This window comes from Pan paniscus, chromosome 6 (assembly GCF_029289425.2).
Source record: "Pan paniscus chromosome 6, NHGRI_mPanPan1-v2.0_pri, whole genome shotgun sequence".
Taxonomy (NCBI): domain Eukaryota; kingdom Metazoa; phylum Chordata; class Mammalia; order Primates; family Hominidae; genus Pan; species Pan paniscus.
Window position 1 is genome coordinate 89316537 of NC_073255.2, and position 12419 is coordinate 89328955.

General features: G+C 44.5%; 1 protein-coding gene across 2 annotated transcripts in view; it reads left to right on the forward strand.

Annotated features, from left to right (window-relative positions):
• Positions 1-12419, forward strand: part of LOC100983753 (nuclear envelope pore membrane protein POM 121C) — a 59272-nt gene that overhangs the window by 29654 nt on the left and 17199 nt on the right. Inside the window, exons 2-6 of one of the 2 annotated variants that reach the window (XM_034951405.3) lie at positions 415-4221; positions 4715-4930; positions 5247-5408; positions 7135-7215; positions 8691-8862. In XM_034951405.3, coding sequence (XP_034807296.3) covers positions 3563-4221; positions 4715-4930; positions 5247-5408; positions 7135-7215; positions 8691-8862 — 1290 coding nt within the window. In that variant the 5' untranslated portion in view covers positions 415-3562. The remainder of the gene's footprint in view (positions 1-414; positions 4222-4714; positions 4931-5246; positions 5409-7134; positions 7216-8690; positions 8863-12419) is intronic. The other variant, XM_063605821.1, reaches the window with a different exon arrangement.

A 12419-nucleotide genomic window follows, 5' to 3' on the forward strand; every position in this document is an offset into this window, starting at 1 on the left:
CTACTAAAAATACAAAAATGTAGCCAGGTGTGGTGGTGGGTGCCTATAATCCCAGCTACTCCACTGAGGCTGAGGCAGGAGAATCTCTTGAACCTGGGAGGCAGAGGTTGCAGTGAGCTGAGATCACACCACTACACTCCAACCTGGGCGACAAGAGCAACACGCCATCTCAAAAAATAAAAATAAGTAATTAAATAAAAGACCATCTCATCCAGAAATGCCTGTATAGATACACCCATAAATAAATGTTTAACCAAGTATCTGTGCACCCCATGGTCCCTTCAAGTTGACACATGAAATTACCCATCACTCCAGCCTTCAGCCGTGGGTTTGCGTCATGCATAGATTTCTAGAACTCCCTCTTTGCATAGTGCCCTCCTTTCTTTTTTCTGCCCCATTTCTCTGCCATTTCAGCTGTCTCAGCATGATCTCTGCCTCCTCATCTCTGCCTCTTCAGCCCAGCGGGATCTCCCTACTGTGCTCAGACTCCAACTCTCTGCACTGCAGTTGGGAAACGATCCCCAGGTAGAGGAACTAGGTGACTTTGGGGCTCATCTCACAAGTTTCCTTACACTTAGGGATCAGTCTTTTGCTTCCTGTTGTCCTCTGCCTGAAAGTAGTTGCCAAGTTGTACTGTTTTATGTATCCACCATAGCATGCGTTAAACCAAAGTCTGGATCAGCAGACTGCCAGATTTTTTTAAACAAATTTATTAATCAATACATTTTGTCCATGTCTACAGTTGTTTGTGGTGGGAGGACTAACCTGCAGCTGGAAGGATTAATTTTCAGCTGCTTTATAGTATTTTATTATATGAATTATACCAGTTTGCCCATCCTTGTGTTGATAGACATTACCCATGAAGTGTGTTCACATTGTCTGTGATACAAATAATGCTTCAGTGACTATCTACCCAGAATGGGATTGCGGGTTTATAGGATACATACTTCTTCACCCTTATTTTTTACTAGTTATTGCCAAATTGCTTTCCAAATTGTACTGTTTCATATATCCACAACGGCATGAGTTCTGTTTGTTTCACATCCATGCTAAGACTTGATCTTGTTAAATTAATTTTTCTAGTGTATAAATGAGTGCAAAATATTGTTAGTCTCTCCTAGATTACTAGTGAGGTTAAATGTATATGTGTATGTACGTATATGCACATATGTATATATTATTAGGTATTTGTGTTTCCCATTCGATAGCTTTTTTATATCAATTGTCCTTTTTAAAAATTGGGTCATCTTTTTGTTATTGATTCTTTGGAGTTCTTTATAAATTCTACTTATGAATCCTCTTTTGGTTATGTGTGTTATGTTGTTTTTCCCAGTCTTGGCTTGTCTTTTAGATGTGTATCTTTTCTTTTCCCATACAGAAGTGTTAACTTTTTGTGTGTGTGTGATCTCGCTCTGTTGCCCAGGCTGGAGTGCAGTGGTGTGATCTCAGCTCACTGCAACCTCTGCCTTCTGGGTTCAAGCGATTCTCCAGCCTCAGCCTCCTGAGTAGTACTACAGGCACATGCCACCACACCAGGCAAATTTTTGTGTTTTTTTTTTTTTTAGTAGAGACTGGGTTTTACCATGTTGCCTAGGCTGGTCTCGAACTCCTGAGCTCAAAGCAATCTACCAGCCTCGCCTCCAAATGTGCTAGATTATGTATAAGCCATCACTCCCGGCCCAGAAGTACTAACTTTTAATGTAGTCATATTTATCTATATTTCCTACATGACTTGTGCCCTTTGTGTATTCATCTCTTAACCTCTAAACACAGGAGTGCCCCGAGGGCTCAGGCTATGGACCTCTCTATTTACATTAATTCTCAATCATCTTGCTTGGTTTCAGGACATCTGTACCCTGATGGCTTTTATGTGTAGCTCCTCCACTTAACTCCAGCCATACACAATAATTTAAAGAGCCCCTACTGACCTAGATACTATGTTTCTTCTTCCCCTATTACCCAGGTTTCTTGAGTAGGGAGTCTGCAGTCACTGCCTCCATTTCTTCACCTTCCAGTCACTGTTCAACCCAGGGCAGCCTGGCTTTTGTCCCACTAGTCTACTGATACTGAGATTTTTTTCTTAAGCAACACAGTCCCCCCTCCGCCCCCCCCCCTTTTTTTTTTCAAATTAAGTCTTATGTGAAATCACAGTATATTAAATAGAAGAATTACTTTGGCACTGGGTTGGGGAGGATCTGGAACCCAAACTGCACCTTCTTCTCATCTCTCTGAGTTGCCCCAGAGGCATCTATACCTTTCCAACTTTTCTATCCCCAAAACACCCTAATCTCCAGCGATACTGAACAATTCCATCTCTGGACTTCTGCACAGTGCTCCTTCATCTTCCTTGAACCTGCCAGACCTCTCAGCTCCAGGAGCACTTCCCTGCCTTCCTTCCCCTTTATCACAACTTTTTTTTTTGGGGGGGGGGGGATGGACTCGCTCTGTCGTCCAGGCTGGAGTGTGCAGTGGCATGATCTCAGCTCACTGCAACCTCCACCTCCCGGACTCAAGCAATTCTCCTGTCTCAGCCTCCCGAGTAGCTGGGACTACAGGCACGCGCCACCATGCCCAGCTAATTTTTGTATTTTTAGTAGAGACGGGGTTTCACCATATTGGTCAGGCCGGTCTTGAACTCCTGACCTCAGGTGATCCGCCCGCCTCCGCCTTCGAAGTGCTGGGAATACAGGCATGAGCCACTGCGTCTGGCCTCTTTTTTTGTTCCCGTTATCACACTGATAACATTGAATTGCAATCTTTTGCTTACACATCTTCCTTACTAAACAGAGCTTATAAAGATCAGAGATCCTCTATTTTCCCCCTTAATCTCTTTAATGTATATAAACAATGGAATGAATAAATCAATGAATGAATGTCTGAGGAAACAACTACACCAAAGTGTATTGGCAGACTACCAGACTTTTTAAACAGCTTTATTAAGATATAATTCACAAACCATACAGTTCATAGGGTGGTGCAACCGCCAACACAATCTAATTTTAAACTATGTTTATGCTGCTACGAGAAAGCCTATACCCATAAGCAGACATTTTCTATTCCCCACCCCCAAACCCACTCCTTAGCCCTAGGCAACCACTAATCTACTTTCTCAGACCGATAACTTTAGCATAGGTATAAATCGATCAGAGCCTCAAAATCCACCCGATATCTGGGCCATGATGTGAAATTTGGTAGGTAATCGTCCCACGTTATCAACTTGTAAAGTAGAAATGGAAGTGGGGGGGGGAAACTCAGCCGCCAGTGGCGTTTGTGAAAAGCACCTGGTAACAGGCTGTGCTGGAGGGGAGTTCAGCCCCTAGAAAAGATCACGGATTAGGAATTACATAAGCATAGGTCTCGGGCCCTTTTATTTTGGACGCGATCCTTTCACGGGATCGCCTCCGGATGGGAGCCGGATGGGATCCCGGACGGGATCGTCTCGCTGGGAGCCATGCAGGAAACCGCAAGAGTCAGAAACAGGCGTTGAAGGCAGGCGGCATTTTCCAAAACAGCTGTGTCTCGGGAGCTGCCGGGCTGTAGCGTCTCCCCGAGTCGCGCGCGCATGACGTGGCGGGCGCGCGATGACGCGACGCGTGGCGCGGTGCACGCTGGGATATTTAAGTCTCCTCCGCGGCGCGGAGCCGCGATGTCTCCGGCGGCTGCGGCGGCTGGAGCAGGCGAGCGGCGACGGCCGATAGCGAGTGTCAGGGACGGCCGGGGCCGGGGCTGCGGCGGGCCGGCCGGGGCGGCGCTTCTCGGCCTGTCGCTGGTCGGCCTCCTACTGTACCTCGTGCCTGCTGCGGCTGCGCTGGCCTGGCTGGCCGTGGGGACTACCGCGGCCTGGTGGGGACTGAGCCGCGAGCCCCGAGGTTCGCGCCCCTTGTCCTCCTTCGTTCAGAAGGCGCGACATCGGCGAACACTGTTCGCTTCGCCTCCGGCCAAGTCGACAGCCAACGGAAACCTCCTAGAGCCGCGGACCCTGCTCGAAGGACCTGACCCTGCCGAACTGCTCCTCATGGGCAGTTACCTGGGCAAGCCCGGGCCGCCGCAGCCCGCCCCCGCTCCGGAGGGCCAGGACCTGCGGAATAGGCCTGGCCGCCGCCCACCCGCCCGCCCGGCGCCGCGCTCCACACCGCCCTCCCCGCCGACCCATCGCGTTCACCACGTTTACCCCTCTCTCCCCACTCCTCTTCTCCGACCCTCCGGGAGGCCTTCCCCACGGTGAGATGCGCTGATTTTCCCAGATCATCCTCTGGCTCGGCTGGCTTGAAATCGAGGACTTGACTTTTAAATCCGATTTGCTTTTTCATCAAATCCGAAGGGAATTGTGTGTGGTGTTGCCCTCCTTAACACCTTGGTGTGTGCCAGCCGTCTCCTGGCCTCTGACTCTTGGTGTGAGATGTGTTGCCAAAACGATTCCCTTCTTTCCAGTTCTAAAAACTCCCCGAATTTTAGTGCAGTCTAGATTTAGTCTAGATTTAGATTTTCCCTCTCAAATTGTTGCAATCCATTGTTGAGACAGCTGTTAAGCAGCTGTCACTCTCTGCTCTTAGATGGAATAGGGGAAAGTTGCCATAAAAACAACGTGTTCTGTGTTGCGTAGAAAGAGATTTAAGTTCTTTGGAAAATGTCTTAACTGGTGGGTTTTTAACCGTCTAAAATTTTGACATTCTTTTATACTTTGTTTCGATGATTTGTCTCGCATTCTCTGCAGGGATCGTGGGACTTTACCAGATCGGTTTGTAATAACACCTCGAAGACGCTATCCGATCCATCAGGCCCAGTATTCCTGTCTGGGGGTACTTCCCACAGTGTGCTGGAATGGTTATCACAAGAAGGCTGTGCTGTCCCCTCGCAACTCCAGGATGGTGTGTAGCCCAGTGACTGTGAGGATCGCCCCTCCTGACAGAAGATTTTCGCGTTCTGCGATGTGAGTATTATCGTTGGAAGAATACTCTCCCTTTTCGTGTCCACTTTATTCTTCTCCAGTTGTTCCTATGACAACATGACTACAACGCAAAAAAGAAAGGACGAATCTGCTTGTTTGAATGAGAAATACCAAATTCTAGTAAAACCGTTTGTTTTTCACTTTTTGCCGTTAACGAAAAAGTAGCTTTACTTGCTAAGGGGAACTGTTGTGAGTGTATAAATTATACTTTGGCCTGTTGGTTAGCTTCTGATTTCTGTTTCTGATATGGCATGGGAATTAAAATATCTTACGGCTAGAATCTTGTCTTTCATTATAGACCAGAGCAGATAATCAGCTCAACACTGTCCTCACCATCAAGTAATGCCCCAGACCCATGTGCAAAGGAGACTGTACTGAGTGCCCTCAAAGAGAAGAAGAAGAAAAGGACAGTGGAGGAAGAAGACCAAATATTCCTTGATGGCCAGGAAAATAAAAGAAGGTAACAGGCTCAGGAGAGTACTAAGCCAGTTTCCTGCTTGGACTCCTATGGGATGAGATGTAGACATTCCCGTAAAGATACAGAGGCCACCTCCAGTTTGTGAGCCTTCATAGGCCTCCTCCTTTGGCTTTCATGAGAGAACCTAATAACAAGGGTTTTAATGCTGTTCATTTCAAGGCACAGGTTAGATCGATGTCATAATTTACCTTTTCTGTGAGTAGCAGAGATAAGCTGACAGCTATTAGCCATGTTAGCCTCATGCTTCTGTAGAAACGTGTTAAAAGTTTATTTTCAAGAAAGAAGGCTCTAAGTCTTCTGGTCGGAATTTTGTGGTGTTCAGTTATTTGGGTAACCACCAGTTCTAGTGTCTTTTTTTTTTTTTTTTTGAGTTGGAGTCTGTCTCTGTCCCCCAGGCTGGAGTGCAGTGGCCCGATCTCAGCTCACTGCAAGCTCAGCCTCCCAGGTTCATGCCATTCTCCTGCCTCAGCCTCCCGAGTAGCTGGGACTACAGGCGCCCGCCACCATGCCCAGCTAATTTTTTTGTATTTTTAGTAGAGACAGGGTTTCACCATGTTGGCCAGGATGGTCTCGAACTCCTGACCTCGTGATCCGCCCACCTTGGCCTCCCAAAGTGCTGGGATTACAGGCTTGAGCCACGGCGCCCGGCCCACCAGTTCTAGTGTCTTAATTGTGCTGAAGGAAATGCTTGGGAAAGAAAAATGAAAACTAGAGTTTGGTAGTTTTATCAATAATGAGATTAAAACCAATTTCCTGGCAGGGCAAGGTGGCTCACGCCTATAATCCCAGCACCTTGAGAGGCCAAGGCGGGTGGATCACCTGAGGTCAGGAGTTGGAGACCAGCCTGGCCAACATGGTGAAACCCTGTCTCTACTAAAAATACAAAAATTAGCTGGATGTGGTGGTGGGTGCCTATAGTCCCAGCTACTCCAGAGGCTGAGACAGGAGAATTGCTTGAACCCAGGAGGCAGAGGTTGCAGTGAGCCAAGACCATGCCAGTGCACTCTAGCCTGGGTGACAGAGCGAGACTGTCTCAAAAAAAAAAAAAAAATTCCTTATGTGGTTTGTAAAATAACCTAATGAAAATGGAATAGTTTTCTAATTACAGGAAGAAAAGAAGTTGAAGTGGGTGAGCATTTACTGAGCACCCACTGTGTATGAGACCCTACTGCAAGTACTGTGGATAGAGCAGTGGACAAGACAAAATCTCTGCTCTCATGGGACTCTTGAGGGAAACACCATTTTATAAGGCTGGGTATGGTGGTGCACGCCTGTATTCCTAACACTTTGACAGGCCAAGGTGGGAGGATTGCTGGAACCCAGGAGCTCAAGACCAGCCTGGGCAACATAGTGAGCCCTCGCCTGTACAAAAAATTAAGAAATTAGCCAGGTGTGGTGGTGCATACTTGTAGTCCCAGCTGCGCTGGAGGCTGAGGCAGGAGAATTGGTTGAACCCGGGAGGCAGAGGTTTGTTGCAGTGAGCCAAGATTGTGCTATTGCACTCCAGCCTAGGCAACAAGAGTGAAACTCTGTCTGAAAAAAAAATTTACCTTTCAGAAACTTAGGGATTTTAAACAACCATTTTCTGGTCTAGCATGGAATCTGTGCTCCATAGAGATAGTATAAGGTCCCAGAAATGTGTGAATACACTTTAAAGGGACAAACAAAGTCATGTCATTTCATTTGAGACTTTTTTGATTTGTCGCAGGCGCCATGATAGCAGTGGCAGTGGACATTCAGCATTTGAGCCCCTGGTGGCCAGTGGAGTCCCCGCTTCTTTTGTGCCTAAGTAAGTGCGAGTCCATCCAGATGAAATACCAACTGTTTGGAAAAAGGCCTGATCAGAGCTGTTGCCCTATAGATTTTCCTCTTTGTTTTTTGCATTGCTTAATTAGTTCAGGTTCATGTCTTTGAAATTAGGAATATTCTGAGTAACCTGTCACAATTAACTGCCTTCTGTCTAATTCCTTTTAATGTTCTTGCATTAATATGGATGAAATATGCTGAGACTTAAGAGGTTTTATAAATATATTTAATAACCAAGCACATACACAGAAGGATTGCAAAGTTTGTGCAGCGGATAAGACAGTATGAAACTTAAATGTTAAATTTCTACATGTCAGTTTAAAAACAAATTGGAGGAAGAATTGGGTGGAAAGGAAAGTGGCTCAAAAGTATGTGTGGAAAGACTTAGGATACCTTAGGTACCTCATCTGAGTCAGCAGTGTGATGTGGCCGCCAGGAAAGCTAAAGTGCTCCTGGTCTGTGCTGTTAGAAGAAAGACTAGAATGAGGCAGGTGGATGGTATTCCTGCCTTCCGTAGTTGTGCTCACTGTCCGTGGAGCACTGTGGTCAGATAAGTGTACTGCACTGCTAGGGAGGATGTACACAAACGGAAATTCATTCCCAGTGAAGCAACTAAGATGTTAAGGAGATTTGCAACAGCCCAAAGGGGTGGTGGTGGATGATGGGGTTTTGGAGGTATGGAAGTATTAGCCCAGAGGAGAAAAATCTCAGGAGGAATAAAGAAATAAGTGAGGGAAGGACAGTGGTCTCCAAAAAACCAAAGGACTGTCCCTTGAAAGAAGCGAAATAACTTGCTCTGTTTGACTTCAAATAGGATCCGTGGGTGAAAGTTAGAGGAAATACATTGTAATCCACTGTGAGAATAAACTGGTTCATGGTTGACGTGGGTCACTCTAGGAGAGCGTTGTCTATATTGTAACAGGTTGGATGACTGTCCTACAGGAAAGATGCATAGGAGATTTCTGTTTCCATTGGAGGTTTAGAAAAATGATGGGTTCCTCTTAACTCTGATTTTTTTTTAACAGCTTTGTTGAGGTATAATTGACATAAAATAAACTGTACTTATTTAAAGCATGTGACATTTTGACACGCATATACCTGTGGAACCATCCCACCACTAAGATAATGAACATCCATGACCTCCAAAAGTTCCCACATGCCTGTAATCCCTCTCTTTAGTTCCACCCGTGTCCCCAGGCATCCACTGATCTGTCTTCTATCACTGTAGATAAGTATGCATTTTCCAGAATATTCTATAAATCATACATTTAAGTTTTAAATATTTGGCTTTTCTTACTGACTTTGTCAGATAGATTTGGCCAGATTGTTAGCAGTAAAAATTAAAAGCATTATTCTCTTCCCTTCATCTTATTAAGAAAGATGTCATGACCATGGATGAAATCGTAAAAGAATGTTGCCTTCAATAAAGCATCTAACTGTCTTCTTCTCTTTTATTAGGCCTGGGTCTCTGAAGAGAGGCCTCAATTCTCAGAGCTCAGATGACCACTTGAATAAGAGATCCCGAAGCTCTTCCATGAGCTCCTTGACAGGCGCTTACACAAGTGGCATCCCTAGCTCCAGCCGCAATGCCATTACCAGTTCTTACAGCTCCACTCGAGGCATCTCACAGGTACAAGTACAGCTCTTGTAATGTGGGGGACATGAATTCCCAGCGTTCATTCATTGATTAGGGCCAGACATGGTAGCTTAGCCATGTAATCCCAGCACTTTGGAAGGCCAAAGCGGGAGGATTGCTTGAGCCCAGGAGTTCAAAACCAGCCTGGGCAATATAGTGAGACCTTGTCTGTACAAAAGAATCTTTAAAGAAATTTTTTTAAATAAAGTAATTGGTTAGCAAAAGTTTACTAATCACCTTCTATCTGTTGGACGTTAGGATTGTCTCTAACTAATAGAAAATACAGATCATTGAGTGATCAATATAGGCCAGCAGAACGGAGTAGAAAGCCCGGAATGTAAAGCAGTGCATGTGTGCGAGCTGATTCGAGACAGAGCTGTGATGTAGATAAACGGACAGAGGGTGATTCGAAAGGCAGACTGAGTCCAGCTTGTATTGGGTCATAAAAGAGATTTATAGGCATTTAGAATTGAGCGCAGGGTTTTTAAACAAGTGGTCATGATTTTTTGGAAAGGGGATTATCGCATAGTATAAGGAACAGAGCAGGCTTTGCTGCTGGACAGACTTAGATTCAAATCTTGGCTCTGAGGCTGGGCGGGATGGCTCATGCCTGTAATCCCATCACTTTGAGAGATCAAGGTGGGAGAACCTCTTGAGTCCAGGAGTTCAAGACTAGCCTGTGCAACAGAGCAAGACTGTGTCTCAAAGAAAAGGAAAAAAATGCTTGGCTCTGACATCTAGTAGCTATAAGGTCTTGGGCAGACAATCACATAACATCTCTTTTTCTTATCTCTGAAGTGCTGTTGCAATGATTGAGGGTAATATTTAAAAAGCACCTATTACAGTGGCTGTCAGTAAGTGGGTACCCAGTATACAGCAGCCAGACAAAAAGATGTAAAGCATGTAAGGAGAAACGTTTTTGAGACGAGGAAAATTTTGAGATGAGTTCATCAGCCCAGAAGGCTCTGAGTCATATAAATGAACATTAATAACCATAATACCATTATCCCTCTTAAATTATTAACCTTAATATTATTTAATATCTAGTTATTATTTTTGATATGCAAACTTTTCCAGCTTTGGACTATGGGAGCCAAACTGGCTCCTGTATCCTTTATTTTGATCCCAGCAATCTTCGACAGATAGCTTCATTGCTTTTTGCCCACCTTCCCAAAGTCCATTTTTAGCCTATACTGAAGTTGGTTGTTTCTTCAAAAAGCTTTGGTTTCTTCCAGTTAGAACTGTAGAGACTACAGTCTAAGTTTTAGGAGAGATAAGATAGATCCTCTAGAAAGAGGAATGTAAAGAATTAATTCATAATATTCCAAATTCAAATTTATGGTGGCAGGATTTTTTATGTAATCTATTTGATTTTATATTGTTATGTATTACACCAAAAATGTTGGTCTATAATTACTTTGATCCTAGTACATGCAATTTCTTTTTTTTTTTTTTGAGACGGAGTCTTACTCTGTTCCCCACGCTGGAGCGCAGTGGTGCGACCTTGGCTCGCTGCAATCTCTGCTTCCTGAATTCAAGCGATTCTCCTGCCTCAGCCTCCCAAGTAGCTGGGATTACAGGCTCTGGCCACCACGCCCAGCTAATTTTTGTATTTTTAGTTAGACATAAGGTTTCAACATGTTGGCCAGGCTGGCCTGGAACTCATGACCTCAGGGGATCCACTCACCTTGGCCTCCCAAAGTGCTGGGATTACAGGTGTGAGCCACCATGCCTGGCCATGCAATTTCAAAATAGCAATATCAGTGTCATTATTAACACTGTCATTATTAAGACTGCTGAAGTCAGTTTAAGAATTGTGATTCATTTTGTCTTTATATCCCTCTGTGAATCCTAGGGACATGTAATCAATATATCGTGTTTTAAAGTAATGTTAATTGTCCTTTGGGTACACCAACTTTATATACAGTGAGGTTCGTTTGTTCAGTATGTTTGAAAGTTACAGGGATTTCTATGTTTTCCTTTTTGAAATAGTTCTATTTTAAATTACATAAAATACTTGTTGTTTGAAAAAAAATACACTAAAACAAGATACACTCAAAAATTCAATTTCCATCCCTTTCCACTCTACATTTTTCCTTCCTCTCCATTTTTATTATTTTTTTATTATCCTTTGTTGTTCTTTTTTAAACGATATGCGTATCAGTGTATCTGAAAACTGCCACCTTCTAACATTTAAGGTAGTAGACAGTATATATAGATTTGAACCTTGCTTTTTCACATAATAGACAGTTGAGGTTATTCCATAGCAGTACACAGAAACTCATCTTTGGTCTTACAACTGCATAGGTACTCTAGTCCTCTGTTGACAAACGTTGGGTTGTTTCAGTCTTCTGCTATCACAAATAATGCTGCAAAGAATACATTTGTTCATATGTCCTTTCACCCTTGGCAGTTTTGCCTCTGGAAAAATTCCTAGAAGTCAGATTCCGGTCAAGGGTTAAATGCGCATGTAATTTTGCTGGGTATTGTTAAATCCCCCTACAGGGCATGTACCACTCAGCATTCCCCTCAGTATTGTATGAAAGGGACCATTTCTCCCTGGCCTCACCAGCAGATTTGGTTATTGTAGCTCTGGGCTTTTACCAATTTGACAGGTAAAAAATAGTATCTAGGATGGGCGTGGCGGCTCACGCCTGTAATCCCAGCACTTTGAGAGTCCGAGGCAGGCAGATCACCTGAGTTCGAGACCATCCTGGCCAACATGGTGAAATCCTGTCTCTACTAAAAATATAAAAATTAGCTGGGCATGGTGGTGCACGCCTGTAATCCCAGCTACTTGGGACGCTGAGGCAGGAGAATCTCAGGAACCCAGGAGGCACAGGCTGCAGTGAGCAGAGATAGCGCCACTGCACTCCAGCCTGGGCGACATAGTGAGACTCTGTCTCAAAAAAAAAAAAAAAAGCTAGCTGAGCGCCACCGTGGCTCACTCTTGTAATCCCAGCACTTTGGGAAGCCGAGGCAGGTGAATCACCTGAGATCAGGAGTTTGAGACCAGCCTGACCAACATGGCAAAACCCCATCTCTACTAAAAATACAAAAAATTTAACCAGGTGTGGTGGCGTGTGCCTATAATCCCAGCTACTTAGGAGGCTGAGGCGGGAGAACTGCTCGACCCCGGAAGGTGGAGGTCAGGTGAGCCGACCTCATGCCACTGCCCTCCAGCCTGGACAACAGAATGAGACTCCATCTTAAAAAAAAAAAAAAAAAAATAGTATTTAATTTTTGTCTCTTATGAGTAGTTTGATCATCTGTTCACATGTTGAATGATTATTTTCAGTTCTGTTTCCGTGAGTCTTAGTTCATATCCTTTACCCATTTTTCTGAAGGGCTACCAGCCAAATCTCACGTTCAAGAGTTTTTCCTATAGTAGAGAAACCTATTCCAAATGAAGCAAAGTTTTGAATGTAAAATAGAAGTGCAGTGTTACAAGAAACAGGCTCCTCACACGTTGCTAGTGGGAGTGTCAGTTGGTACAGCTCTCTAGAGGGCTGTGTGGCAGGAATTGTCTACATAAGAGATACACGCACCCT